Below are 27,984 nucleotides of genomic sequence, written 5' to 3'. Positions count from 1 at the left end.
TTTTAGGTCAAAATCCGTTGTGATTTTTATAGCCTAAAATGATGTCCATGCACAAGTTTAATGATTAATGTGTGTGTTTATCGATAAGTAAAATTATTAAAAACTGACATTATGTAAAATACCCACAATTCTAATAAGATTACACATTATGTTTTATCATAACTAAAATTCACAAAACTGGTAAAACAGAGTGACAAATTTACATAATACTCTGCAATATTTATTCCGTTCACTTTTACTTGCAATGACATTGAATAATATGATACTTTCATATCTCAAATTGTAAGATGAATTCTTTCAAAGTTTAATGATTAATGTGTCTGCCGTTATTAATCACAACTTCCATTTATTTTCAATCACTCCCAACTTTGTACTCTATTAATTTTTAGGAAAATTTGCCAAGAATAATACAACCTTTCAGCGGTCTTCTAAGAATGGAACAACCTTTAAATTATTTCAAAAGAAAACGACTTTTAATACACATTTGCCGGAAATAGACCAAAAAACCTGTAACATGTTTTACAGGTTACTTTTAACACGTGTCACATGTGTGATTGGTTAAAACGTTATTTATTTTATTTTAACATTTTTCTTTAATAATATGATTTAAAAAATAAAACTTAAATTAAAAAAATTTAAAACTAAAAAAAAAAAAAACCCTCCCTTGCCGGCAGCCACCCTACCACCACCTGCTATCCCCCTCCCCGAACCCGCCAGTGGCCAGAGCCTCTACATGGCGCCTGCGGGCTGCGGTACCCTCTTGACCCAGACCCCTACTCCGACCACCCATCCACTCCCCTTGAACCACCACCCAAAAATTCAATGACCTTAAACCACCAGTTGATTTTAGGTTTTCGAGTGGTGGTTCAAGGGGGGAATGGATTGGAGACGGGCGTCGGAGGGGCGTAATGGATTCGCCGGCACAGGGGAAAGGGTTGGGGCGCTGGCCGGCCGCGAGGTGAGGAGAGGTGGGTTTTCAGGGGGGGTTTAGGGTGGGGGGAAGGTTGTTTAAGGGAGGGGGAGGGGTTGTAGGTTCGGGATCTAGGTCAGGAGGGGTGCGTCGTCGCCGGGGGTAGAAGGCTCAGGCTGGAGGCCAAGGGTGGAGAAGGGGAGAGCAGGTGGTGGTCGAGTGGCTGCCGCCTATCGACAAGGGGAAGATTATTTATTTTTTTATTTTTTTAATTTCAGTTTTCTTACTTAGTTTTTAAGTGTTTTTTTTTTATTTATTTTTTTTTAAAAAAAAAACAAAATTGTTAAACAAATTGACCAACGACATTGTGACACGTTTCACTAGTAACTTTCTAAAGAGGTTACCAAAATGTCACGTTTCATTTGTGGCAAATATATATCAAAGGTCGTTCCATTTTGAAATAATCATATGTCGTTCTATTTATGGAAGATCGGTGAAAGGTGGTGTTATTTCCGGCAAATTTTCCTAATTTTTATCACCCCCAATTGGTCATCTAATTTGATATTGCAAGTTAATTAAAAAAATTAAATCCTAACCCTACCCACCAGGTGGTAGCCCCTGCCACCTTCGGCAGGCAGCAACCCCTGCCTCTTCCTAGCCCAGACCACCGAAACCCACCCACCTCAAATTCTTGCAGCCCTAAATGTCCAAAACGAAACCATTCGCCACGAAATCGGCCACTAACGATCGAATTCGGCTTGTTTAGGGTTGGAATCAACCATTCATCCCTAAAACCCGCCGATTTCAGCCGTTTGAGGCCAGTTTTGGTGGTCGTTTTCGAGGGGAGGAGTTTGTTTTTTTGGTGGATAAACTGCCATTTAGGGCTAGGGTAGGTTTTTCGCCAGTCGTGGGCTGGGAAGGGAGTGCGCGTGCGTCGGAGGTGGGCAGGGAGGAGGCGTGGTCCGTCTAATTCTGACCATCCCCTTGGTGGTTCCGAGAGTGGGGTTAGGAAGGAAGCAGCTGGGACTTAAGGAAAGGAGGTTGGTGGTGGTGGTCGATGATAAGGCTAAGGGATGGTTGGGGAATTTTTTTTTTTTTATTTCACTTTTTAACCAATTAGGTTGCGACATGTGTACAACTAATCCCAAGTCAGCAAGGTTTACCTCCTCAACCGGTTTCAAGTCATTCGGAGGTGATAAAAATTAATAGGGTATAAAGTTGAGAGTGATCGAAAATAAAATTGAAGTTGAGATTAATAACAACGGAAGGAGCAAAGTTGGGACTAATGGTGACAATTTTTCCTTTACTAATATACAGTTTTCGTAATAAAATCTACAAATACACGAACCCATAGTCTATAGATACGTGTATAGAGAGGCGAATCGTGCAGCAGATTGGATAGCAAATGTAGGCCACTTAGTAGCAGATTTCATATTAATTAATTATTGTACTAGCTCTAATTTAGCTTCCATACTTTAATCTGAAGCATTAGGGATTTCCCCATGAGGACGATTTCCTAATGTTATTTCTTATTATTTATTTATTGTTTTAAAAAAAATCGTTGAGCTTTAATCTGTGACGAACTAGTGTATAAACTCCGTAGTGTATAAAGTATAAACCTCAAAAAAAAAAAAAAAAAAAAAAAAAAAAAGAAAAAAAGAAGAGAAGAAGAATTAGCGGGGAAAAGATTAGAAAACGTGATCAACTGCCAACTCGGCATTTTTTACTCTGCTTCTCCCTCTTCTGTTTATCCGTGTTTTTCTCTCCCTATCTCTCTTTCCATCTTCCCCGCGATACTTAAGCTGATGACCGACACACATTTTTAGGGTTTTCTCTCTCCATTTTCCCCCAAATCTCGTTAGATCTTCCCCCAAATTCTAATCTCCAATCATTCTACTCTTCCTATTACCTTCAATGCTACTACATTTCCGTCCTCACTCTCACTGATTCGACAAAATCTGTGTCTAATTTGCTCGTAAACTTCGTTTTCGATTGAATTTTATTGCGGAAGAATTTGAATAATGCCGACTCACGATCCTGCTACACCTGGCCAGGTTCAATTATTTTCAATGTTGGAAGTTTTTAATTTTAATTTTTGTATGATTTTATGTTTGATTTGAGTTTTATGCTGTATTGGATTTGATCGCTAAAATGTTGTTGTTGCAGTGTTTTTGGTGGTAAGTACGTAGAAAATTCCGATCTTATTGTGTTGTTGAATCTGAGTTTTTATTATTTAGAGGATTAGGCGTAAATCATTGTTGTTAGTGTGATGATATCGAATTTTTGATGCGGATTTGCGAGGAAAGTGTATTTGATTGATGTTAGTGTGATGTGTTAGCTTAATGTTTTATTCTCTCGGTGGAATATGCTAGTGTGATGATGCTGAAGTTTGATTCGAATTTATGAAAAATCGTATTGGTTGGTGTTATTGTCATATGTTAGCTTAATATTCAATTTCTCACTATAATATATTAGTGTGATGATGCCAAAGTTTGATTCAAATTTGCGAGGAAATAGTATTCGTTTGATGTTCAATGTAGAAACATTGAGTAAAATCAGTGGTGTAGCTGCAATATGTCTTGTGAAAGTTCAATAATATAAATTAGTACTTGTATATATTACAACAATTACTTGGAACTATAGGTTTTAGAATAAAAGCTTACAACAGTGAATTTTAGATATTTAACCTATGAATTGTTAGAAATAGTAGTGTGGGGAATATTTTCAAGCTTTAATCCCACTAGCTCGAACCCCCGCTGTGATCATACACTAAAGTACGGTGGCGTCCAAAAGGGAAGAAGATAGAGTAAAAGAGTCGCCAACAAGTTTTTTAGGAACCTGTAAACCGTTCACGAGGTGAAGGTTACACCCCTTAACGATCCAAGAGATCGTCAACTCCATAAGGTCTAGAACCAAATAAGGGTTCGGGGATGAAGGTACAAATCCAACCTAAAAGAGATTGAACCTGCCCTAATAATAGGCCTCTACTTTATTCTGATCGTATTCATGTGCGCTTTTTGACTAACATACAATCAATAGGATTAACTCTAAACCTGTTTATCTATGTTGGTTGAATATTAATGCACAAATAAACTATTATTGGCGATCACTTGAAATTATAATCAAATTAACCCTAACAAGATTATTAATTATCTTATTAAGCGTGATTACAAGTACAAATTCCCTTTAAACATGCAATAAAAGGCGTGATCAAGCAATAAAAATAAATAAGCAAGCAACATAATAATAAATAGGAAAAATGGAAACTAATAATCCCACTTTTACCATTTCTGCTCAAAACAATCCCACCTTTGAATAATCTGGAAATAATATCACCTTTAACCTTAATCTGCTAAAAATAATCCTTTTTACCTAAAACCTGTATAACAGGTTAATAACTTTTTTATTATTTTTTTTTACTTTGATTTCTTAATTTTCTCTTACTATCTCCTACCCCCTAACCCTTAATGGTAACTCCGCATACTCTCAATCATCAAACCTCCATAACCACCACCATCAAACCTCCATAACCACCACCTGACCTCTACCCGAACTCCCAACCACACCCCTCTCACCTGAACACAAAACTCCCTAAACTGACCACCCAACCACCCTTAAACCTCCTAAACGCGATACCCAGCCACCCACATAAACCTCCCCTGCTCTGCTTCCCCTCTCACGTCAATTTGTGGATGGAATTGAGTGAATTGTTGCTATTGAGTTCTCACAATGGTAATACCACAAAGATGAACTAAGATCAAAATCTATCCAATTTAACAAAAATAAAATCAAAAATCAAAATCAAAAACATTATAAGTCAATTTCAATTTTTTTTTTTTTTTTTTACAAGAAGTCAATTTCAATTGTTAAAATCAATAACAATGGTGGAAAATGAAACCATAAAATTACTGATTTCGTGATTTAAATAAAAAAAATGGGAAAAATTGCATACAAAGAAGCAGCCAGAGGTTTCGTGATGTTAGACGTTGACGATTGCTGACAAAACCCACGCAAAAATACCCCGTGAAAACGCCACCCAAATTTAACTCTCACCCTCACTCCAACCCTAACCCAAAACGAACTACCGTTAAGCCGCTCTAATAATGGAGAAGAGAAAGCTTACATGACACTTTAATGGAGAATAACACGGAGTATGCTTAACATCTTAAGTGGATTGGCTCCGGCAAGGGAAGAGCATGCAGGCGATTAGGTCCGGCGAGTGGCTGTTTCCGGCAGGAGAGGGAAGGGGAAAGAGGGATTAATTTATTTTTTGTTCTTTAAATTAATTAAAAAAAAACCAATCAGAAGGCAAGTCACCTTCTAAAACAAGTTACCAATTTTAAAAACCGGTAAAAGGCTTGTTTTGATCAGATAGGAATTAAAGGTGGGATTATTTCCAGATTTCGAAAATGTGGGATTGTTTTGAGCAGAAATGGTAAACGTGGGATTATTAGTTTCCATTTTTCCTAATAAATATCATCATAAATAATAATCATAAAAGTAATAATCATAATAAAATAATAATAATCATCAAAATAATAATAATCATCATGAATAATCATCATCGAAATAACAATAATAATAATAATATTCATAATCATCATAAATTATAACAATTATAATCACAATCATGTTCATGTTAAAGCATGATAAAAATAGCAAGATCCTAGGCATGATGCTAAGAAGATTAATAACAAACCCTAGCATGTCACTAAGCAATAAAAATCAAATCTTTAGCCCTAACATGATACTAACAATCCTAAATATTAGAAAGAACATAGGAAGCATCATAACAATCATATTTAATATTAAAATTACCCTAGACATGATACTAGGAATATCATAATAACAATATAAACATGATTTCTACATCATAATATCAATTAAACATTAAAGTACTTACTTTGATGCGTCGTACCTCTTTCTAATAACAAAATACACACGTTAGTAAGTTCAAGGAAAATAATAAAAATAACAATCAAATTAAATAATTGAAAGAGAGATTTGGGACCAAACCCTCAGAAATTAAACCTTTCACGTCTAGAGCGAAGGCAACTTCGAATATAGCTAGGTGTTTTTAGATCTTGTGAATGCGGAATTTTGTATGAAAAAGCAAAGGTAAGAACGAAAGAATTGAATGTTTTAAGAGAGATGAATGATTTAGAGAATGCTAAAGAATTAATGATTGTTGATGATTGAATGAAAACAATTGGTGAGAATTGGTGATGAATGGTGAATGGTAGATGTAGATAATGAATGAAAACGGAGTTTTTAATACGATATTTATAGAGAAAATCAGCCAAAAAGATAAATTAACAAAACAGAGTCCGACGCTTAGAAAACAGTGCTGGCGCCAACCCTGGCTAGCCGGCGCCAGACACCAACACCAGGGCGCGTTCCAGGCGCCAAGGCCTGGGGTTAGGCGCCAAGCCTGATTCCAACGCGTTTTCGAAAATCCGATAAGTTTACCGTACTGGAGGATAAAATAATATAATTTCCACAAAAATGCTATTTGATTTTGATTAAAACTCTGGAAAGTCAACAAAAGTCAATTTATCAATGCTAATTGAATTAGGAGTGAAAAGAACCTTCTAGAGGAATCTAGAAGACTAAAACCATTCCTAATTGCATTAGGAATGATAAATCATATTAGGCCCTCCCCTAGATCATCGGGCCGTACATAAAGCTCAAACCGGGTCCAGTTTAGTAAATTGGCCATAACTTCCTCAATATTCATCGGAATTGGGCTTATAATATATCGTTGGAAAGGTCTTTGCAAGCCCCATCCAACTATACTACTATTGGACCCATATCATGGACCAACCAAACTGGATTGGCTGTTTTCTTAAAATAAGTTTTCAAAAACAGAGAGAAGAGAAAAGAAAATAAAACTTTCCGCAACACTAGACTTTTCCACACTTTCGTTTCATTCGATTATGATTCGACGTGAAATGTACTCATCACTGGGTTTGGTTTTGGGGAGACACATTTGGGTGTCTACAAGTAGCAGTATGAATATATGATTGAAATGTAAACTTTTTTTATTTTTTATTTTTTATTGCTACTAGGCCTACTACAAGGAGAGCCTATAAAATTAGAGATGGAGACAAATGGAAACAAGTACGAAGTACAATATAGGACATTAATTATGTACCTAGTAAAAAGAGGATAGTTGGGTGTGGATGGTAATTAGTGGGAAAAATAAGCTATATTGTGTCATATTTTGATGATCACTCCTATGCATCCGATCTTGCGGTCACAAGTTTATGCTCTATCTATTGTGTCAAGCACAGTATGACTTTGTATGTGACTAGTTAGCTTCGAATTTATATAATGTACTATTACTGTAGGTATGGTCGCATGGACATATCTAATATGGTTATGCACACATTCTACATTGATGTGATTTTCTATCGAATTGGTTTTATTGGAAAATGTGATCTGGATGAGTAGTTTTACTGTATCAAAGGTGTAGTAATGGGATCATAGATGATAACTTCCAAATTTCTATTTTAAAACTATTGTTTTTGGTAAACAATGACAAGGCAAATGCTGTAAGCCTCATATTCTACCTGGCTTTTTATTTGTTTTTGGCTGGGTGGGTGGGTAGGGGTGGAAGGAGGGTTGCTTCACTTATTTTTAATTTATGCAACATGCTGAGTTCCACTTTACTTGATATTGTAGAACAGACACTAATAAGATCACATCACTAGTGTTGAGACCTAGTTCAGTCTCCATTTTTTTTTTCCTCCTGACATTTTTTTGTCTTTCTGTTACTACAGTTTATTTTATTTATTTATTTTTGGTTTCTAAAAAATATCTTGCAGGTATCATTTTTCCTTGGACTTGTTCCGGTTCTTGTGGCATGGCTATATTCTGAATTATTGGATTATAGAAAAAGGTCTACCATCTCCAAAGCGTGAGTTCCAATTCTTGGCTTTGTTTAATTTATTTGAGGGCATATATACCGGTGTTGGACCCACTAAAATTGAAATGGAATATGTAGGATTTGAATTGATATTGTAATCCATGTGTTTGTTTTATTTATTTATATACTTATTTCTTTCTTTTTTTTTCTAAATGTAAACTAGTGACAATATGTAATAGCTTGGTTAAATATATTAATAACGAGAACTTATACCCAGCAACGATATATGGATTTTGGCATGCAGCAAGAAATTACTATCTATGCCAAGTAAAGCCTTCGGTGAAGTTCAACTCTGTATCGATCTTCTGTTGATGTTGGACTCTAATGCAGGTTGGATTTTAAGGAAGAATATGGTGTCTTGTGATTTTTTTTTCCCTTCTAGTGTTTTGAGGTCAAGGACTATTGATATAGAGAACTTCCAAGTATTTATCAAGCTGCAACATTTCATACACTTATCTGGCCAAGTTTTATCTTTCTGGAAGTATAAAAAATTGTTTAGGTATTTAGTTTGTGGTGAATGTTATGATAACACTTTTTTGTGTGAAATATAGCTTTATAGGCAAGGGGAAAGAGTGTTATTATCTGAATTCACCGGTCCTGTTGTATGGGTGTTAACCTGTGAGTGCTGTATACCTGCCCAATAATATTGTGAACTTGTCATGTGGGCTTGTTTATTGATACAAAATTTTCCAATTACTAGGTTAAATGCTACTCTTTGGGTTATATAAATATTATTGCCTTCTATGTTCTTTTAGCAGGCATTCTGAAGTCAATCTGGTTGAGATTAGAAATGGTGCAAGTGCAACTGAGGAAAATGAGAATGCTGTTTTGCTGGAAGGCGGAGGAACAAATTCAGTGCCTTTGGGAGCTCGAAATGAATCTTTCATGCATCATATCTCAAGGTTCAAAGATTGGCTTTCTTCTCAATTAAAGAGTTGTTTCAGAAGTTTGCGTTCTACTTTGTTCTGATGAGTCACTGTCTTATGTGTTCAGGTTTCTTTTAATGGACGAGACTTTCTTGCTTGATAATCGGTTGACATTGAGAGCTATGTGAGTAAATGAATTTTCATTGTGCTTCTTGTATGTTAAGACTTGTTCAGGTGGTCATTGTAGATTGAATTTTTTGTTTGAGTTTTGTTCAGGTCTGAGTTCGGTCTCTTTTTGGGTTACTTCTACTTCTGTGACCGTACAAATCTTTTTGGTGAATCTAAAAAGGTACTCTCCTTCCATCTTGTTATGCTTTTGCTTTAACAAGTGTAAAATTGTAAATAGAAACTAGATTAGAAGGCAGAGTGGCTAATTTTAATGCATGTAGTTATATACTGCTATCTGTAAATACTTAATATGCATGCAGTTTCTTGTTTTTTTTTTTATTTTTATTTTTTATTTTTAACCTCTATCAATTGTTAGATCTGAGCATCTGACCTTAGCTTCTGAATCCTTTGTTGTCAATTTTGGATGCAGGATTACAATCGAGATCTATTCTTGTTTCTCTACTTTCTACTTATTATTGTTGCAGCTATTACATCATTTACAATACATACGGACAGATCACCATTTTCTGGAAAATCTATTCTTTATCTGAATAGGCATCAAACTGAAGAATGGAAAGGCTGGATGCAGGTTTGTTCCTCTTAACATTGATTGTTCCTCTTTGTATGATTAAATGAGTTTTATTTTCTGTTGGCTTTATATTCTACTTCGATGCACGTTCTTCAGTAGAAAATGATGTATGGGGTATTGTCTCATTTTATGGGTTCTTTCTTCGATTCTCAGCCATTTGTAATTTTCCCTGGCAGGTGCTTTTTCTGATGTACCACTATTTTGCTGCTACTGAGGTTTATAATGCTATCCGTGTTTTCATTGCTGCTTATGTATGGATGACTGGATTCGGGAACTTCTCCTATTATTATATCCGCAAGGATTTTAGCTTTGTGAGGTTTGCTCAGGTGCGATTCGCTTAAATTGGGATATTAAATCTGCGATACTTACTTGTTGAATTGCTTCTGATTTATGTTTCTGCACAAGCAGATGATGTGGCGGCTCAATTTCTTGGTGATATTTTGCTGCATTGTCCTAAACAACAGTTATATGTTGTATTACATATGCCCAATGCATACTCTTTTTACTCTAATGGTTTATGGTGCTCTTGGCATTCTGCACAAATATAATGAGATTGGATGGATCATGGCTGTAAAAATGGGTGCTTGTTTTCTGACTGTTATACTGATTTGGGAAATACCTGGGGTGTTTGAACTGCTCTGGAGCCCATTCACTTTTCTTCTTGGTAAATATATTTGTCTAAAATGGGTGCCTTCAATTTAAATCTATTCTTCATATTGACTCTCTAGATCTTACAAATGTTCTGAAACTGAAGGTTATGTTGATCCTGCAAGACCAAATCGTTCTATCTTGTATGAATGGCACTTTCGCTCAGGCCTTGATCGCTACATATGGATAATTGGAATGATATATGCTTATTATCACCCCATGGTGAAGTTCATTACCTATCTTTCTCTTTTTTAGCTCTTTTTCCTTTTCCTCCCATTTCTACAAGCAACTTCACTAGAGTCTTGTGGTATGGAAATGGCATTACTTATTAGAAACTTTTGGATAGTTTATATTGATTTATAGGTCTTTTGGGCTGTTGAGCTGCCCTTCATGTCTCAAGTTCTAAATATTTTTATTACAGGTTGAGCGGTGGATGGAGAAACTGGAGGAAGCAGAAGTGAAACGGAAAATAGCTATTAAAGCAGCTGTCGTGATTAGCTCTCTGTCGGTAATATCCCTAATTTGTATCATTGGCCATCTATTGTAAAGAAACTTTATGTTGATAAAAGCTGGGATGATGACATAATCTCACTCTGACCTTTAGGTAGGGTATATCTGGTTTGAGCACATATACAAGCTAGATAAGGTTACATACAATAAGTATCATCCTTACACCTCGTGGATCCCAATTACGTAAGTATCAGTTACCCTATCTGTAACCTTAATTGCTGAAACCTTAACTTTGAAATCCCGATTTCTTCGTAATTTCTGTCATCAGTGTCTACATATGCTTGAGGAATGTTACCCAGCACTTCCGAAGCTACTCGTTAACACTTTTTGCGTAAGTAGCCTTCAAGACTATCCATGTATGGTTAAATTTGGAATAAAATGTAATGATATCGTGATATCGGTGGTCTTTGCAGTCTTAATTGTGGTTGATTTTGGTTTCGCAGATGGCTGGGCAAAATCACATTGGAGACTTACATATCCCAGTTTCACATATGGCTAAGGTATTACACTGATCATCTTATATTGGTAATATGTTAGTTATCTGCTGGAATTATTATCTGGTGAATTGCTTGAGAATTGAGATTGACATGCGATGTTGTCTCCATTCCGGCTTATTCTCATTTTATGGCCTTGAAGAGTCCATATTTTTTTTTATACCCATTTTGTTTAGTCTTGGAGTTCATTATCTAACTCAGTTTAAGTAATAATAAATTCAGTCCATTGCTTCATTTTCAGATCTAGTGTGCCTGATGGACAACCCAAGTTGTTGCTGTCATTTATCCCAGATTACCCGCTGCTGAACTTCATGCTCGTTACTAGCATTTATGTAGCAGTAAGTTAATTACTTTTTAATTTTGTTTGTTTGTATGCCTTTTCAACACTTTTCATTGTGTTGCTAAATGTGTGCAGGTTTCATATAGGCTATTTGAATTAACTAATACATTAAAAGTGGCATTTCTTCCAAGCAAAGATGACAAAAGGCTAACGAACAACATAGTTGCAGCTTTGGCCATCTCTTGTGTTCTCTACACACTGTCACTAATGCTACTAAAAGTCCCTCAGATAATGGTGAGAATAACTTCTTAAAAAGGTTCTATTATCTGTTATGGGTTTGCGTTCTGTAGAAGCTCATTTGCTCATGATAGCATTTTTATTCTCCATAAATTTCTTACTCGGTTTCATAGTTGTTTCTATTACTAAAAATTGGTTGTACTTGAATGGTCTTTTAATCACTGTTTCCCAGCATTGGATGAATTTAGCAATATTCTCTATCTCAAAATAAATTCTGTTTGTATATTTTGGTATAATTCTTGGGTTATGGGCTTATGGATGTGGATTCAAGAAATTCACAGGGTGCCATTTTTTCTTTTTCCTTAACTGTGCTCAAATGTATACTCAAGCTTGAGCATTTGATGTTACGTACAGTGTGTTCAGTCCTCTAATTTCCTTTTGTAGTTAACATTAATTTACTTTAACTTTGTGCACTTTTGTCCGCATTATACTCTTCATTAGTTGACGGTGCACACTTTACCAGTCGGCTACAGGCCTATAGCTATAAGGATGGTGACTTCTTTTTTTTTTTTTTTTCCGCGTGTGTGTGTTTTCCAGAGCTATGTATGCTGTACTATTATGCATCATCTTATAGGTTCCTCGGTTACAAAGTTAAAGAAAAAGGGTACCTTGTGAATTTATCACATCTCAGGGTTATCCCATGATTTTCTCTTTCTCATTTTCCCCCTTTTGCTACTCCTCGACCTCTCCCTCTTCATTTGAGGTGAGGTGGGGGTGTTGATTCTTTTGTTGTGCTTTGCTGCTTAATAGACAAAATTAAAAATCTTATTTGATGTTTGTGCTGAGTCTCATCTGGTGTATATTTTTGTTTGTCAACAGGTGTGATTAAAGAGCTGTATAAGTATTGAAGATGCTTGCAGAATCCAAGTCTACATAATTGCTTAGACATTGATATGTTATCATCTATCACGAAAAAACGTATCCGAAAAAGAAAATCAGAATATACTATTCGTATGAAACCACGATGAAATTGAGGCCAAGTCTTTCTGATTTGTGTACAGGAGTAATCTGAAAGGCTGGTGAACACGTGCGTACAAGAAAAAATGTTACATTCATTTTATAGCCATTCTTTTTATATACTCCCAAATCCAGATGTAATATGCTAAAAATTATCAAGTGTTAGATGTGGTTAGGATGACTCTTTTGTTGCAGCTTTTATGGTAAATTAATTGTGCTCTATGAACTATGCGTGGTGTCACCTCTTTGATTTTAACATCAGCTGACAGTCACTTACATTTTATTTGAATGCTATAGCAAACTATCAAGTGTAGAATTGTATGAGTTGGTTAGTGATCTATGTAAAACAGTATATTATTAGTGAATGCAGACTTCACCTTGGAAGTGACAGCTTCTAATGACAGTAGGCAATAATTAATACAAGTACTTTGTATTTCAGAAACAGGAATGTCAGCAAGAGTCTTCATACAACTGATTGTGCCTTACACCTTGTACCTGTGTGCTCATAAGGTACAAGTACGTGGGCAAAGAAATACCCTCAGTAAAACCATTACTTTGTACAATTGGTTGTACATTGAAAATTACGCTTGTGTGGATGGGAAATGTTGCACAAAACATCTTTCTAAACTACCCTTATGTGAGCATGTTTCATTTGAATATCTTTCTTGAACAAAAGACATTATAAAGATCCAAATTCGTAAGTGTAGGCACATGTCATTATCACAATCTAAATACGGATGATGGCCACATTACTATATTGTGGCCACGCCGGATTCTAAATGAAAGTTTATTGATGCCACCATGTTGCCATATAAAATCTACCGAGAGGAATGGTAAGAAACTGCACCTAAATTCCTTACTAGAATATAATACTACATAAATATAATACTACATACATAATAAGAAAAAAAGAATATAAAGTTATTTATCTTCAAGTCTTTTAAAAAAGAGTGAAACATGTGTCAAGCTTTTCTACTCAAGTAATCTGTCTACATCAATAACAAATATAACTGAAACTCCCATCAGCTGTAAGTTCCTCAAACAAAAAGACTAGCAAAGTCAAAATTGACCTAGAATATCATAAGAAACTGGAAATGACATCTGCTGAAAGAGAGTGTGAGTTCCATTAAAAATTCTGAATATGGAAACAGCAATGCAAATTGGGGCTGCAAGGGGAGCAGCAGCAGCAGCAACAACAGCGACTCTTAGTCTTGTAACATGCAGTCCATCAAAAGATGTGCACAATGTCATAGGCAAATCTACTTATTGTCAAGGAAACAAGCAGCAGGTTTTAATGCATCGTCAACATTTTGGTAGCACAGTAACTATAAGCTAGTGTTGTTTTACAGTATATATATGCATAAGCAATTACAGTAATAGAACAATGTTCAGACTTCAGACTGTGCTTAAAGGCTGGTATTCAGGACCTAAAAGCAATACTAATCAGCATCTTGCATAAGAGACTGCTTAATTTCAACTGACAAGATTTATGAAACTTAACAATACTATACTCACTAAGACAATTAAGACATTAGCACACAGGTTGACAGCTCCAGCAGGTAGAAGAGTATTGAGGGTCCGCCTGGATTGAGGGAATTGGGCAGTAAGAATTAATGGTGTAATGAATATGGACTTAAACCTAGTACCTGAAATGGGGTTAATTAATTACCTCAGTAATAATTCCCCCCATTTTGAGGGTAATACACCACCAGCCACCACCGCCACCACGCCAGATCCCACCCCTCCCCCTGCGCCGGTGGTCCATAATCGCCGGCGAGGCCACCCCCACCCTCCGACACCCCCTCCCCTACCCCCAGCCCCTTCTCCCTCCGTTTCCCCTCCCCTTAAACCCCTCCCCCACCTCGAAACCCCCCCCCCCTAGTGTAACAATTCACCTAGTAAAATGTAAAGCCCAACCTTCTTTCATCTCTCTCTTTCCACCTCTGATCGCTCATCACTTCCATTGAAGTTTACTCCGACCTTCTTTCCTCCATGACATTATTACTGCATGCAACCTTCCAAATCCAAGTAAATTATTCATAATTCTTTAATTAGGTATTCAATTTTATTTTTAATTTCAATTGTATTTCTGATTTTTTTTTTTTTCAATCATTGCTGATATTTTCGTGGAAACGTTCCCTACTCAGCGACGCACTGTACTTCCTAGACCCTGGTGCAGTGAGAAGTATGCAAGGGTTGCTAGGTCGTCGCCCGGAAGCGACGCGCCACATTGCCCAAGTGTGGTGGTAAATGATCAAGGGCTTGGGGGCATGAGGGAGTGTGGTACGAGTGTGCGGGGTATGAGGGAGCGTAGGAGAAAGGAATTTAATTTACGGATTGGTTCTTGAAATGTGGGGTCTCTTACGGAGAATTCAGCAGAAGTGGTAGAAGTGATGAAGAGAAGACGTGTAAACATCTTGTACCTCCAAGAGACAAGGTGGACAAGCAAAGGAGCTCGATGCTTGGTTTTGGGGTACAAGGTGTGGTACGTTGACAGGTCATGAATCACATGACTAGGAATGGTTGAGTTAGGAATGAAGTTGGTGTGTTTCTTGATGAGAGGTTGTTAAAAGAGGTAATCGAGGTTTATTAGAAGAATGACAGGTTGATAAGGGTGAAGTTGCTATGTAGCAAAGAGATTGTGAATGTTATTAGTGCTTATGCTTCCCAAGTTAGTTAAGTTGGTTTAGATGCGGAACAAAAATGACAATTTTTGGAGGATTTAGATATATTGGAGGTGATCTAAAAGGGCATGTTGGGGTGAGCCAAGATGGCTACGAGAGTATTCATGGAGGCTTTGGGTATGGGCAGAGGGACGTAGGTGGTGAGGCTATTATGGATTTAGCCCAATTTTATGATTTATTTTTTACTAATACTTGGTTTAAGAAGTGAGATTTACACTTGTTAACTTTCCGAAGTGGAGCAAATGCAATACTAACAGACTTCCTGCTCACTAATAGACAAAGTTGTTTAAACTATAAGGTCATTCCAAGAAAGAGTGTGGTCACCCAACAACTTTTGGTTATGACTATTTGTTTAAAAGAGAAGGGGAAGAAAAAAGGAAGACAAGAGGAGCCAATGATAAGATGGTGGACTCTAAGGGATGCAAATGCTTAAATTTTTATAAAAAAAAAAAAAAAAAAGGTAATGAAAAAGGCAGATAGGGATGAAGAGGTGAATCCAGACATGACTTGGTGGACTCTTAGAGGAATCAATATGGAGAACTTCGATGCAGAGAGATACTTCGTGGTGGAATGAAGAGGTAAAAAGCAGTAATTAAGCAAAATAAAGAGAATGCTATCAAGCCTTAAGAAAATGTAGGAATGACGAAACCTTTACAACGTATAAGGAGGCAAAGGGCATGCCCAGGATAACCAATTTGGTTTTCTGTTTGGGAGATCTACTATGGAAGCAATCCATTTGATAAGACAAATGATGGACTTTCAAAGGGTAAAGAAGGATTTTCATATGGTCTTTACTGCTTTAGAGAAGTCATATGATAAGGTGCCAAGAAAGGTTCTTTGAACGGCACTAGAGATTCAAAAGAAGTCGATAACTTCATCTTCGACATGGAACAATACTTCCTTATATGTCAGTTGGAGGACGAGCTAATGGCAGATCGTACTGCCACGATGTATTCGGTGGAAGACGCTAAACTATGGTAGCTCACCAACTACGCCAACATCCAAGCAGAAAGGACATTGGTAGATACTTGAGAGGATATGAAGAAGGAACTCATGGCGCAATTCTATTTAGAGAACACTGAATTGCAACCCTGCAGCACAAGACCTCTATTCGAGAATATGTGAAAGAATGTTCGACGTGCATGTTAGAGATCCATGACATGTTTGAGAAGGACCGTCTATTCAACTTTGTGTAGGACTTGAAAGATTTGGCTCAAAGAGAGATATATCATCGGAATATGAAGGTTGATGGATTACTCATCCGATAAGAAGAAAAATGGTGGGTCACAATCAAATATCCCAAAGAGAACCATTGGAAATTTGTAGGTTAGCTCGAATAGTGATCCAGGAATAGGGGAGAGGATTCGCGAAAGAACAAGGCCGCCTTGTCCACAAACAAAGGTGGGTCTTCCGACTCATCATTATGGAACAAACCCCTCACTTGCATACTTTGTCGTGGGCCTCATAAATGGTTGAATGTCGGCACAAAGGGGTGATCGATAATTTTTAGAAGAAACTCTCCCTTGTCGAGGGGGAGACAAAGAGGAAGATATGGTCAGCGAAGAAGAGCACATAATGTATTATATGTATGCTATGGAAAAAGAGAGCACATAATGTATTATATGTATGCTATGGAAAAAGAGACTTCGAGAGAGAAGGGGGGTCGTGCAACATGTACGTAGATGTATTGATAAATGGGAAGAAAGCCCAATGATGGTTGATAGAGGAGCTACTCATAATTTTGTCACATAGATTGAGGCGAACAGATTAGGGCTAAAAGCCGTGCATAGTGGTAGTCACATGAAAACAATAAACTCTGAAGGTGCATGACTCACAGGTGGCAAAGAACGTAAATACTAAGATTAAGGACTAGAGTGGGAGTTCGGACTTTACGGTGGCAACCATAGATGATTTTGAAGTGGTCCTTGGGATGGATTTCTTCTACACCAATAAAATTATCCCGATACCCCACCTAGGGTCCTTGTGACAAGCAAGCAACCAACCTTGCCTCCTGCGGACTCATGCTCGTGGTTAAGAAGGAATAGAATTAATGATCCCCTCCTCTCTACAATGCAACTCAAAAAGGGAATGAAAAGAAGCAAGCCTACGTTCCTTGCCACATTTTCGATGAAGGATGAGGAGCTCGGGGGAGACATCCATGAGATTGTAGAAAAGTTGTTCAGTCAATATGCGGATATCCTTCCAAAGAAGCTCCTGAAATCTCTCCCTCCTCATAGAGGCATAGATCACAGTATTGAATTGGTACCGAAAGCTAGACCGCTTGTGCGAAGTCCTTATCGGATGCCCCCTTCGGAACTCGCCCCCTTCGAAACTTGCAGAGTTGCGAAAATAGCTAGATGGGTTGTTAGAAGCCGGGTTAAGCGCTTAGCGCTCCTTATGGAGCACTAGTCCTTATTCAGAATTAGCAGGAGTAGATTGTGCATCGACTATAGGGCCTTAAACAAGCTGACTGTGAGGAACCATTACCCAATACCCTTGGTGGCAAACTTGTTCGATTAGCTATAAACCAAAGACTGCTTGCCATTTGGGCTAACAAACGCTCCCACAACATTTTGCACCTTAATAAACCAGGTTTCCACAACTACCTTGACAAGTTTGTGGTTGTTTACTTAGGCGACATTGTAATCTTCAACAACACCCTTGAAGATCACTTAGAGCACTTGAGAAAGGTGTTAGAGAAATTGAGACAACATCATATGTTCGTGAAGCGAGAGAAATGTGCTTTTGCGCCAAAATAAGTAAGCTTCCTTGGACATTTAGTAGTAGGATGTCGTATAAGGATGGATTCTAAGAAAATTCAAGCCATTAGTGATTGGCAAGCTCCAAAGAACATCTCTGAATTAAGGTTGTTCTAGGGATTGGCCAATTACTATCGCTGCTTCATTCAGAAATAGCGAGTCCTCTCACGGACTTGTTGAAGAAAGACAACAAGTGGAATTGGTTAGAGAAACAATAACGGGCTTTCTCAAGCTCAAAGAAGCAGTAATGAAGGAGTCGGTCTTAGTGCTCCCTAACACCAACAAACCTTTAGAAGTCGAGATAGACGCGTCTAACTTCACGTTGGCGGGGTCATACTGAAAGAAGGCCACCCAATCGCTTATGAAAGTTGAAAGTTGAATGACGAAGTTAAAAGTTGAATGACGCAGCGAGGAGGTATGCGGCATAAGAAAAAAGAACTTCTAGCAATCGTTCATTGCTTGAAGGAGTGGAGACATTACTTGTTGGGGCAAAGTTCTTTGTTCACACAGATAACACGTCCACTTACTTCCTCACCCAACCAAAATTAAAGGGGAGACAAGCCTGCAGGAGATACTTGCAAAATTCGATGTGAAGTTTACATACAAGAAGAAGCTAGTAATAGAGTCGGCTATGCCTTGAGTTATCGTGTCGATTTGCCCCCCTACCAAGATTATCCCCCCCTCTATGCCAGCTTAATGATATCACCTCGGTCAAAGAACAAGACAAACAACACCTCTCAAAAGATCCCAAGACGAACACCATTAAAGGGTGATAAAAGAAGGAAAAACAAGACGATTTTGGATGGATGATGAGCTCATTTACACTAAGGGCAACAAGCTATTCATACCGAACGGGAGGCCTACGGAAGATACTCTTCAAAGAATGTCATGATACCATATGGCCTCGGCACCCAGCTTACTCTCCATGGGGTATTATTAGCCGGGAATGAAAAAAGATGTCATCAATTACACCCAGATTTGCTTGGTTCGTCAATAGGACAAAGTTGATCTTAAAAATCTAGGGGTCTCTTAGATCATCTTCCCGACACGTCCATGGGAAAGCATATCTATGGACATTAAAGTTAAACTTACTTATGTAAAATAGACATTAAAGTTAGACTTGTTTTTTAATTACTTAAAGTTGAACTTAATATTAGAAGACCACTCAAAGGTTAACTTATTGTTGTTAATTTTTCCTAATCAAATTTGGTTTAAGTGGTCGACCCCGCTTATGGGATTAAGACTTTGATTGATTGATTGAAAACATTCTGATCGTTGACGTGAAATCATAGTGTTTTTTATTCTTTCTAGTTTTAATATTTGTATTTCAATAATAAAACAATATCTTAAATTCATTTTTTTTTCCTTCGATCTTAATTTTAATTTTATTATTAAATCTATGAGATCTATCTTTTAGGTATCTTAAATTATTGTTTTATTTTCTTTTGAAGAAATTGATTTACCGTATGATTTGGAATAAGATTCAATATTTTTTTTTCTTGCGATTTCAATATTTTTTCAGTAGTAATAAAAAAAATAAACAACAACAAACAAACAATTTCTTTAATATTTTTTAGCAAAGTGAATTACAAGTGATTTTATTACCCTCATGCCAAACAAATAAAAAAATAGAGCCCTGAAATATAGCTCCCCCAAATTAGTTTCCTAGTAATTTGTTCTCCATCAAATTCTACCCCCATGATTTTTACACCATATCCAGGCGAACCTTGACTTGAGGAATTCTAAATGCCTCGAGGGATTTCACTTGGCATTAACCGAATCTATATTTAATATAAGAGATACTATATATCACCTTGTCTACAATGCACATATATTTAAAGTAGCAACACAAGTTTTCTTAAATTATACCTCTTTGAATTTAAAAGTGGTGTATTGACTATTGGATAGCATGTAGTAAAAGCTCAGTGATAAAGACATGAACATAGTAAAATAGAGTGTATAAGATGAATAGTAAAGGACATTAGAAACACTCTTAGCTCTACCGTTAACCTAGAGCTGGCAAAAACTGACCCGACCCGACAACCCGAACACATATATTTCTATGCATGCATTTGTTACTTTGTTTTTTCATTTTTATTAGATTATTTTTTGCATTATGCTCTTTGTTTATAATGAAGGTGAATGATGAAGCCAATACACCAAGCCCATTTGAGAGCGCACCTCAAAGTCAGTAGCAAGACTAGCAACTAGTCAAACCTGATGAAGTTTTCCAAGATCTAATTTTTATTTTGTTGGGAATATTGCCTCCTTAAGACATTGATTTTGATTTTGGACTGTACTGTAAATTATTATGTGTAAACTATGGTTAGTTTTACTTGAATGTATTTTTATTATGCTTAAATTGATAGGTTTATACACCAAAGTTTTATGCAAAATAACAAGTTAAATATACGACTTTTTTTTATCATTATATTGTAAGAATAATCGGGTTTTTATTTAAAAAAAAAAAAAAAAAAGGTCAAACGGGTTGAAATCAGGTCAACCCGTTTAAACCAGGTCGGGTTCAGGTTCGCCATTCTGACCTGTTTAAGTAAACAGGTCGGGTTCAGGTTGGGGGGGTCTTGACCTGTTTATTAAACAGGTCGACCCGAACCCAACCCAACCCGACCTGTTTGCCAGCCCTAAGTTAACCATATTTATACATGCAAAAGATACAAGTAGAAAACAAAACAGATCTCTCAACCAAGTAGAAAATAAAAACCTAACTTGTAAGAAGGATACGTCCAAAACAGCACGAACGACTGCATAAGACCAAAAGAAACTCATTAATGAAAAGGTAATGACAAAGATTTTGTTTTTTTTTTAAAGCATAATAATATGAGCTTAATATGCGAGCATACTTCACAGGAAACAATTGAAAGGAGCTGCTGGAAGGCCAGAATGCTAGAAACCAAATGTTCATTGTCTTATATAATTGAAATAATGAGACATAACAAAAAACTGACACGCCTAGAGAAAACAGTGAACTGAAAGAGAGTGACCATGGCATTTGATTGGTAAAAGAGAAGTCAAACAAAATGGAAACAAAACTCCATTCATTACATGAAAGTTTCTTTGTGCAGACTCGAATGGCCTTATCCCTCTCCTTTCTTGGCTTATTAGAACAGTATAATAAAACTCGACTTAACGGTTAAAACTAATATATTCTCTGTACAACAAGGAAAAGTGGAAAACATTTCAGGTCCTTTGTCTCTCTAAAATGCCTAAATGTAAAGGTGAAATTTACTTATAAAAATCCTATGAGGATTGGTTGAAGATGAATAGAGAACAAAGAAACTAGTAAACAAAAGAGAACAGTACCATAAGGCCACCTAAGAAGCCATCGAGCAAAATGCGATTCCAGCTATCAAAGTAAGTATGAATTGAGAATTTCGCCTTGGCTGTAAGTCCCACTGAAGTTACCGCCATCACAAGAAAGTAGAATATAAACCCAGTTAGTCCAGTAAATCCAAGAATCCCAGCAATGATTCCTCCTACTATTGACATAAATGTCCGGCTGCAGACAGAGAAAACAAAATGGTCAAAGCTTCATCAGATGCATTTTGTACTTGCATCACAGGAAGTCAAAATTCACAAACTAACAAAGAAATGTATTGTTACTTAGACGATAAACTAGAAAAAGATCATAGCTTTCTGAAATTCCCCAAACTCCCAAAGTCACCTGGCGCACAATTTTAAACATCCACAGAGCCATACCAAAATACGAAAAAATACGAATAGAAATACAGATGGATCATAATTATAGAGTGTGCAGGAAAAAAAATCTATTGATAAATTCACTACTTCCTCCGTTTTTTAGTTGCATCACTTTTGTTTTTAAGGACTCGTAGGCAATGTTTGGAGTAGAGAGAGGTAGAGAGAAAAAATAAACGGGGCCCATGTGGTAAGAGAGAGATAGAGAGAATTTATTAGTTAAGAAGGAAAGTCATGCAACTAATTTTAAACCTCCTTTTTAGGAAAGTGATGCAACTAAAAAAAGATGAAGTATTATTTTTCGTGGGACAATGGTCTAGAATATAAATTAGAAGACAGAAAAATTGAAAGATCATATACAAAATAAATTAGCTAAAAATCCAGCAGCTTATAGTCAACGATCATCCTGTGATGGATCACGTAAAGGGTCAAGATGCGGCAATCGAACCACAAGGACAACAAACGGCAACAAAGGAGGAAACTTGAAGAGACTTGAGCCAACACAAGCAACAAAGAGCAAGAGACAAAATCAATTAAGAAGAAGAGAAGGAAAGAAAGCAACCTTATTTCTATGATGTTGATTTATGTTTTTCTAATTTAGCTAAGTTTCACATGTTAAGCCTTAAGGTCATCTTTGACCATCTTAGTATAAGTAGTATGAGTAGTGTTAGTAGAAAGGCATCCAGAAAATTGTAAGGCAAACACTCGAGAGTTGCAACCTCAAGTTGCTTGGAGACTTGTAGCTTCAAGCTACTACCACTATCACTTGTAAGCTTTCGATTGCTTCTATAAACAACCAGTCCTTCTTCTAATTTGAATGAATTTCGTTTAACAAACCCAGTCCATAACAACTTGGCATCAGAGCAACATTTCTGGTGGTCATAGGCCGAAAACCTCCACTATGATATCTGAAGTATTAAAAAAAATGGTGGTACCAAAAATGGTGGTACCTTTGTCGCAGCGCGCAGACGTGTTGGATTAAAAGGTGGAGGAAATTGAGTTAGGTTGACGACGATCGAGGGAAAACTCGATGGCCAAGGTGCCTCTGAGCGTGGCGGAAGTGGTGAATGCCGCCATGGCGGATGCCCGGAAAACCATGTCCGAACAGGTGAATGCCGCCATGTCCGAACATTTCTCAACCTTGTTTGAAGCCAAAAGGAAAAAGATGGAAGAGGTGCTGGCGAATAGCTCCACCAAACTCGAAGGACGTTTAGACCGGTTCTGTATCGACATGGAACATCAAGCCCTTTGATCGAAGAAAGGTGGACAAATTGCAGGAAGAGTTGAAGGCGGTTCAAGGAGACCCTCAACCGCGACCCCAACAGGCCGAGAGCCACCACATTCTAAACGAACACCGAGAAGACGAGGTGCGCCCACCTTTCGCTGAGAAATTCGGAATGCCAGGAGAAGAGATCTGCGAAGGTGGACAAATCGATGGAAGCACAAGAAGCTTGACATGCCGGCGTTTGAAGGGAAAGATCAGGATAATTGGGTCATGAGGGCTAAGATGTATTTCGATTTCTATCGGTTGACGGAGGAGGATAAAATTTCAGCGGTCGTAGTGGCGATGGATGGCCCGGCGCTGCAATGGTTTCAACGGGAGCAGAGGCGACGACCAATTCTTTTCTAGACGGACCTGAGGCAGCGATTATTGAAGGAGTTCTGACCAACCCACGCCAAAACAATACACGAGCAGTGGTTAACCGTAACTTAGACGACGTCGGTGGAGGAATACCGGCAAAAATTCATCGAGATGGCCTTCCCACTTGAAGATGTGCCAGAAAATTTGATGAAGGGACAGTTCGTGAATGGGTTGAAGGATGACATTAAGGCGGAACTCCGTTGAACCCATCCACCTTGGAGAACGCCATGAATCCGGGAGGGAGGATTGAAGAGAGAAATAGGGTCAGTCATGTTAGTGGAAGTGGATTGGGCTTATTTCAAAGTGGGTCAAAACTAGGTCCTTAAATCCCACAAACTCAAATGGTAGAGGTAGGAATTTTGGGTTGATTCAGACTTATAGAATCCCAAGACAATCCAGACCAGCAAAAACATGGCCTGAGGTCCCACCAGAATCTCAAGGTTCAATTAATCTTGCCAAGCCCAGTGACTTCTATTAGCAAAAGCAATGAGACGAGGAGGCTCACAGAATCTAAGCTTCAAGAACGATGAGCAAAAGGGTTATGTTTCCGTTGTGACAAACAATGGAGAGTGGGTCATCGATGTGCGCGAAAGGAGCTCAGTGGCGGCCAATGACGATGATGAGGGAGAAGAAAGTGCTGAAATTGTAGAGGGTGGAGCGGCAATTAAAGGATTCTTTGGCACCATGATGGATGCATCCAACCCGAAAATCATGACACTAAAGGAAGAAGTTGAGGGGCAGGGAGTTGTGGTAATGATTGATCCGGGGGCAACCCATAATTTTATTTCTATGATGGTGGTGGAAAAGGCGGCAATCCCGGTGAAAAGGGGGAACACTTTCAGTGTGACTTTAGGAAACGAAGAGGAAATGGAGCGACTGCCAAAGGAAGAGGTGTGTGTGAAAGGTTGACCTTGAAAATGGATGGCGGTGTGACGATTGTGGAAGAATTTTTTCCGCTTACAATTGGGGAACGCCGATCTTATTTTGGGGATATAATGGTTAGAGAAATTGGGGATGATGGTCATTAACTGGAAGACTCAAGAAATGCAATGCACCATGGCTGGGCTACCAATCACCCTCACCGGCGAACCGACTTTGGAGGCTGACACATCGTCTCCCTAAGTTCCACCTTGAGTACAAGGTGAATCTTGAGGCGGCGGGTAATGTGATGGATCACGTAAAGGGTCAAGATGCGGCAATCGAACCACAAGGACAACAACGGCAACAAAGGAGGAAACTTGAAGAGACTTGAGCCAACACAAGCAACAAAGAGCAAGAGACAAAATCAATTAAGAAGAAGAGAAGGAAGAAAGCAACCTTATTTCTATGATGTTGATTTATGTTTTTCTAATTTAGCTAAGTTTCACTTGTTAAGCCTTAAGGTCACCTTTGACCATCTTAGTATAAGCAGTATGAGTGGTGTTTGTCAAGCCAAAAGGGGATAAGAAAAGGGGAAGGAGGGCAAAATCATTGAGAAATTAGGACTTAGGACTCAGGAAGATTACTGATTTCAAACAATGCAGAGCAGAAAATAGGCTAACAGGGCATTGTGGTAGAGTTTGATACTTGACCAACATGAACACTACAGTTCCAAAACATTCTTGCTTAGAAAGTTTAGCCTTAAAAGGCTACAATTCAAAATTTAAACCTATTGATTTTAGCCTATAGAAACAGCGAATGTTCCTAATATGCCTTATTCTAGTGCAAAAATCAACATCCATTCTCCTTACAAAATTATGTACCATACAAGCTTCATCTTGCTCTATAATTCAAACGTATTTCTTTCTTGATGTGATAGCGTGATGCCAGTGATAATATAACTTTTAAGAGGCTACAACTGAAATAGAACCAGAACCTGCCAGCTTATGTGAAGATGTACCTGTAATAGATGACTTTCATATTACTCTGCACATTCTCAGCATTGATGTAAGGTGCATTAAGGTCCCCTTTAAGATTCTGGGAATATACACTAGATGTAGCGTCTGCAGACATGCTTTTCTCTTATAACAAAACGAATACCACGGCCTGCAAAAAAAGAAAAAACGAATCTATAGTAAACAGCAAGTTTATCATGGACAAATCTAAGGTCAACAACAAACTAGTCATATTACGGACAAAACTCTCACTTCCTTTCCTCTAAATTGGCAGAATCATAGCATGGTTTATAGAAATTAGCTCGAGCTCCTCTTGAATGCCCGGGCCAACAACTCCCGTCCCTCCCCCTAGGTTTTTCTATGTTACTTTAATAAGGAAATTTTGTCAGAAAAAACCATTTATAACATCTATTTTGTTGGAAAAAACCTTATAAAAAAATTTTGGCAAGGAGAAACCACTTTGTAAAATATTTTTGTTGAAGATCTCTAATCGCTCAATTAACCACTAATTTCACTTTAATTATTCTAATTACTCATAACTCTCACCAACTATTTAATAATTAAGCTAATTGCTAAATTTTTTTTAAAAAAAAAAACAAAAACCATCCTCACCAAGTCATCACCACCAGGCAGCCCTCTCCCATGGCGGCAGCCCCCTCCCCATCCCCAGCCGCTGCCTAGAACCCCTCACCCCCGCCGAACCGAACCCATCAGCCCCTCTCTGCCCCGCCGGAGACCCCGCTCTGACCCAGCAATTCAAACCCAAAGCTCTTCAATCTTCATCTACTTCCTTTCAATTTCATCCTCTCTTTCTCTCTGCTCCAATTCTACCCCAAAAAAATGCCATGCTCTGCTAAAACTCCACCACCAACACTTTTTCTCTCCTCCATTAAACCCACAAAAAATCCCACTCAATTTAGATGAATCTTCCCTTGTTGTAGGCCCATTTCTTTTGAAGCTTGCTAGCGATACTATTGCTTCTGAGGATGTCCCGATTAAGGCTTAGATTTTGCAATTTAAGCTCAATCATTGGAAATAAGCTCAAAAGCTCCATAAGTCTCCTATGTGAGCAGCCAAATACCAACACACATTCAGATGACCATAATCAGAAAATACCCAATTCCACAAACTCATCTATATCTCCGATCTCTGACCAAATCATCCTAAAAACAGGCCCGTCCCTGAGGCAGGGCAGCCCTGGGCCCAGGGAAAGAGCTCTGATTTCATAGTTAAATCCTAAAATTAAAGTGTTGTGCAATACATTAGCAACCAAATTTGATTCATAACTTTAGGGATATTTGATTCAATTATCGATCTCATAATTTTAGGGATATTTGATATGATGATAACAAATACAAACAACTTACCTCAGAAGTCAGAAGCTGCTTCAATGGGGGATACAAGAACTAGATTCACGCCAACTGCGCTTCAATGGAGAACGTTGAGTGCGCTTCAATGGATATCTCACTATCTCAGAGAGAGCAATTCTATGGATCCCTATGCTATGACCCGCCAAAGTTATTAAAGAGATATATCCGTCTAATAAAAAAATAAGGAAAATGTTATGTATAACCCTTACGGCTATAGAGCTATAGCCGTTAGGGCTACATATAAGCATTAAATTTACACTTGAAAGTCGTAAAAAGTTAAGAAATCGTCAAAATATAAACACTAATAATAACACTGATTTACGCGTGTTTTTGTCATGAATTCCTAATTTTATACAATTTCCAAGATTATATTTAATGTTTATATGTAGCCCTTACATTACCCAAAAAAATAAATGGGTTGAATCTTTATAAGATTGTCCAATTATAGGCCGTGCACACTTTCTAATAAATCTCACTAACTTTTATATGCTCAATCTTTAGGTTAAGATGTCAATGATTTAGTCACGTAAACGAAAGTTTGATAAAAATTACAATATTCAAAATAAAAAATTTGTAGGGCTATAAATACGTTGCATACAAGTTATTTAGGAACTTTTCTTACATGATATTAAATCGATGTCATTAACAATTTCATCACAACTGTAAGCCCACTGAAATATAAATATCTCTTTGAAAGTTCATATCAATGTTGTAAATAAATCATATTATATTTTGGACGAACATTCACACATACCACAATAATTATATAGAAATTAGTGCATGCAATATGCGATATCGAAATCATGATAAATATTGAACAAAATATACAATGAGTAATGCATCTAACAACTTCCTACACATGCAATAAGTATCCGTTAACCTATGACTCACATATGCACATGAACATAAGACTCAAAATAATGTAAGCACTGTACAGTGCGGATTTGAAAATCCATATTTCATTGAACTTCTGGTCCTTGATAAACTTATGATGATTATCATTATGTCGACATCAAAATGGACATATATTTCAGATCCTTTATTCACTAGTCCATTATCATGCATATGCATTATTTATCGGTTCCATCAACTCTATATGTATTTGATAACAACTCTTTGAGTCTTGCCTACTCTATATTTATTTTTCCTTAAATTGTATGTCAAGTCTCATATTGCGATCAATTCAAAATGATGGCAGTATTTAGTATTTACTCATAACTTGGTGAATCCTTGTAAATTCACAAGCACTAATGAAGAGTTTGGGGGCTTATTATTAACCCACATGCCACATACT

General features: G+C 37.4%; 2 protein-coding genes across 3 annotated transcripts; one reads left to right on the top strand and one right to left on the bottom strand.

Moving 5' to 3' along the window:
- Window positions 1-2,558: 2,558 nt before the first annotated feature.
- Window positions 2,559-13,031, top strand: LOC110706312 (protein REDUCED WALL ACETYLATION 2-like). 2 transcript variants are annotated; one of them, XM_021884211.1, is made up of 16 exons: window positions 2,559-2,964; window positions 7,738-7,829; window positions 8,597-8,740; window positions 8,832-8,888; window positions 8,981-9,053; window positions 9,303-9,461; window positions 9,638-9,787; window positions 9,870-10,125; window positions 10,216-10,331; window positions 10,531-10,617; window positions 10,714-10,802; window positions 10,888-10,950; window positions 11,063-11,119; window positions 11,355-11,451; window positions 11,529-11,687; window positions 12,510-13,031. In XM_021884211.1, exons 1-16 carry the CDS (start codon window positions 2,932-2,934, stop codon window positions 12,513-12,515), a joined length of 1,638 nt encoding a protein of 545 aa, XP_021739903.1. In that variant the 5' UTR covers window positions 2,559-2,931; the 3' UTR covers window positions 12,516-13,031. The 2 variants fall into 2 exon arrangements, with proteins under 2 accessions (XP_021739903.1, XP_021739902.1); XM_021884210.1 differs by having other exon boundaries at window positions 8,594-8,740.
- Window positions 13,032-13,547: 516 nt separating this feature from the next.
- Window positions 13,548-26,861, bottom strand: LOC110706313 (ER membrane protein complex subunit 6-like). Its single transcript, XM_021884212.1, has 5 exons — window positions 26,688-26,861; window positions 25,326-25,471; window positions 21,412-21,607; window positions 20,833-20,852; window positions 13,548-13,906 (listed from the first exon to the last, which is right to left on the bottom strand). Exons 2-5 carry the CDS (start codon window positions 25,436-25,438, stop codon window positions 13,876-13,878), a joined length of 360 nt encoding a protein of 119 aa, XP_021739904.1. The 5' UTR covers window positions 25,439-25,471; window positions 26,688-26,861; the 3' UTR covers window positions 13,548-13,875.
- Between the last annotated feature and the right edge of the window lie 1,123 nt (window positions 26,862-27,984).

Source organism: Chenopodium quinoa, unplaced genomic scaffold, assembly GCF_001683475.1.
Source record: "Chenopodium quinoa cultivar QQ74 unplaced genomic scaffold, ASM168347v1, whole genome shotgun sequence".
NCBI classification, from domain to species: domain Eukaryota; kingdom Viridiplantae; phylum Streptophyta; class Magnoliopsida; order Caryophyllales; family Amaranthaceae; genus Chenopodium; species Chenopodium quinoa.
The sequence above is the reverse complement of the archived record's forward strand: the minus strand, read 5'-3'. Positions and strand labels throughout refer to the sequence as shown.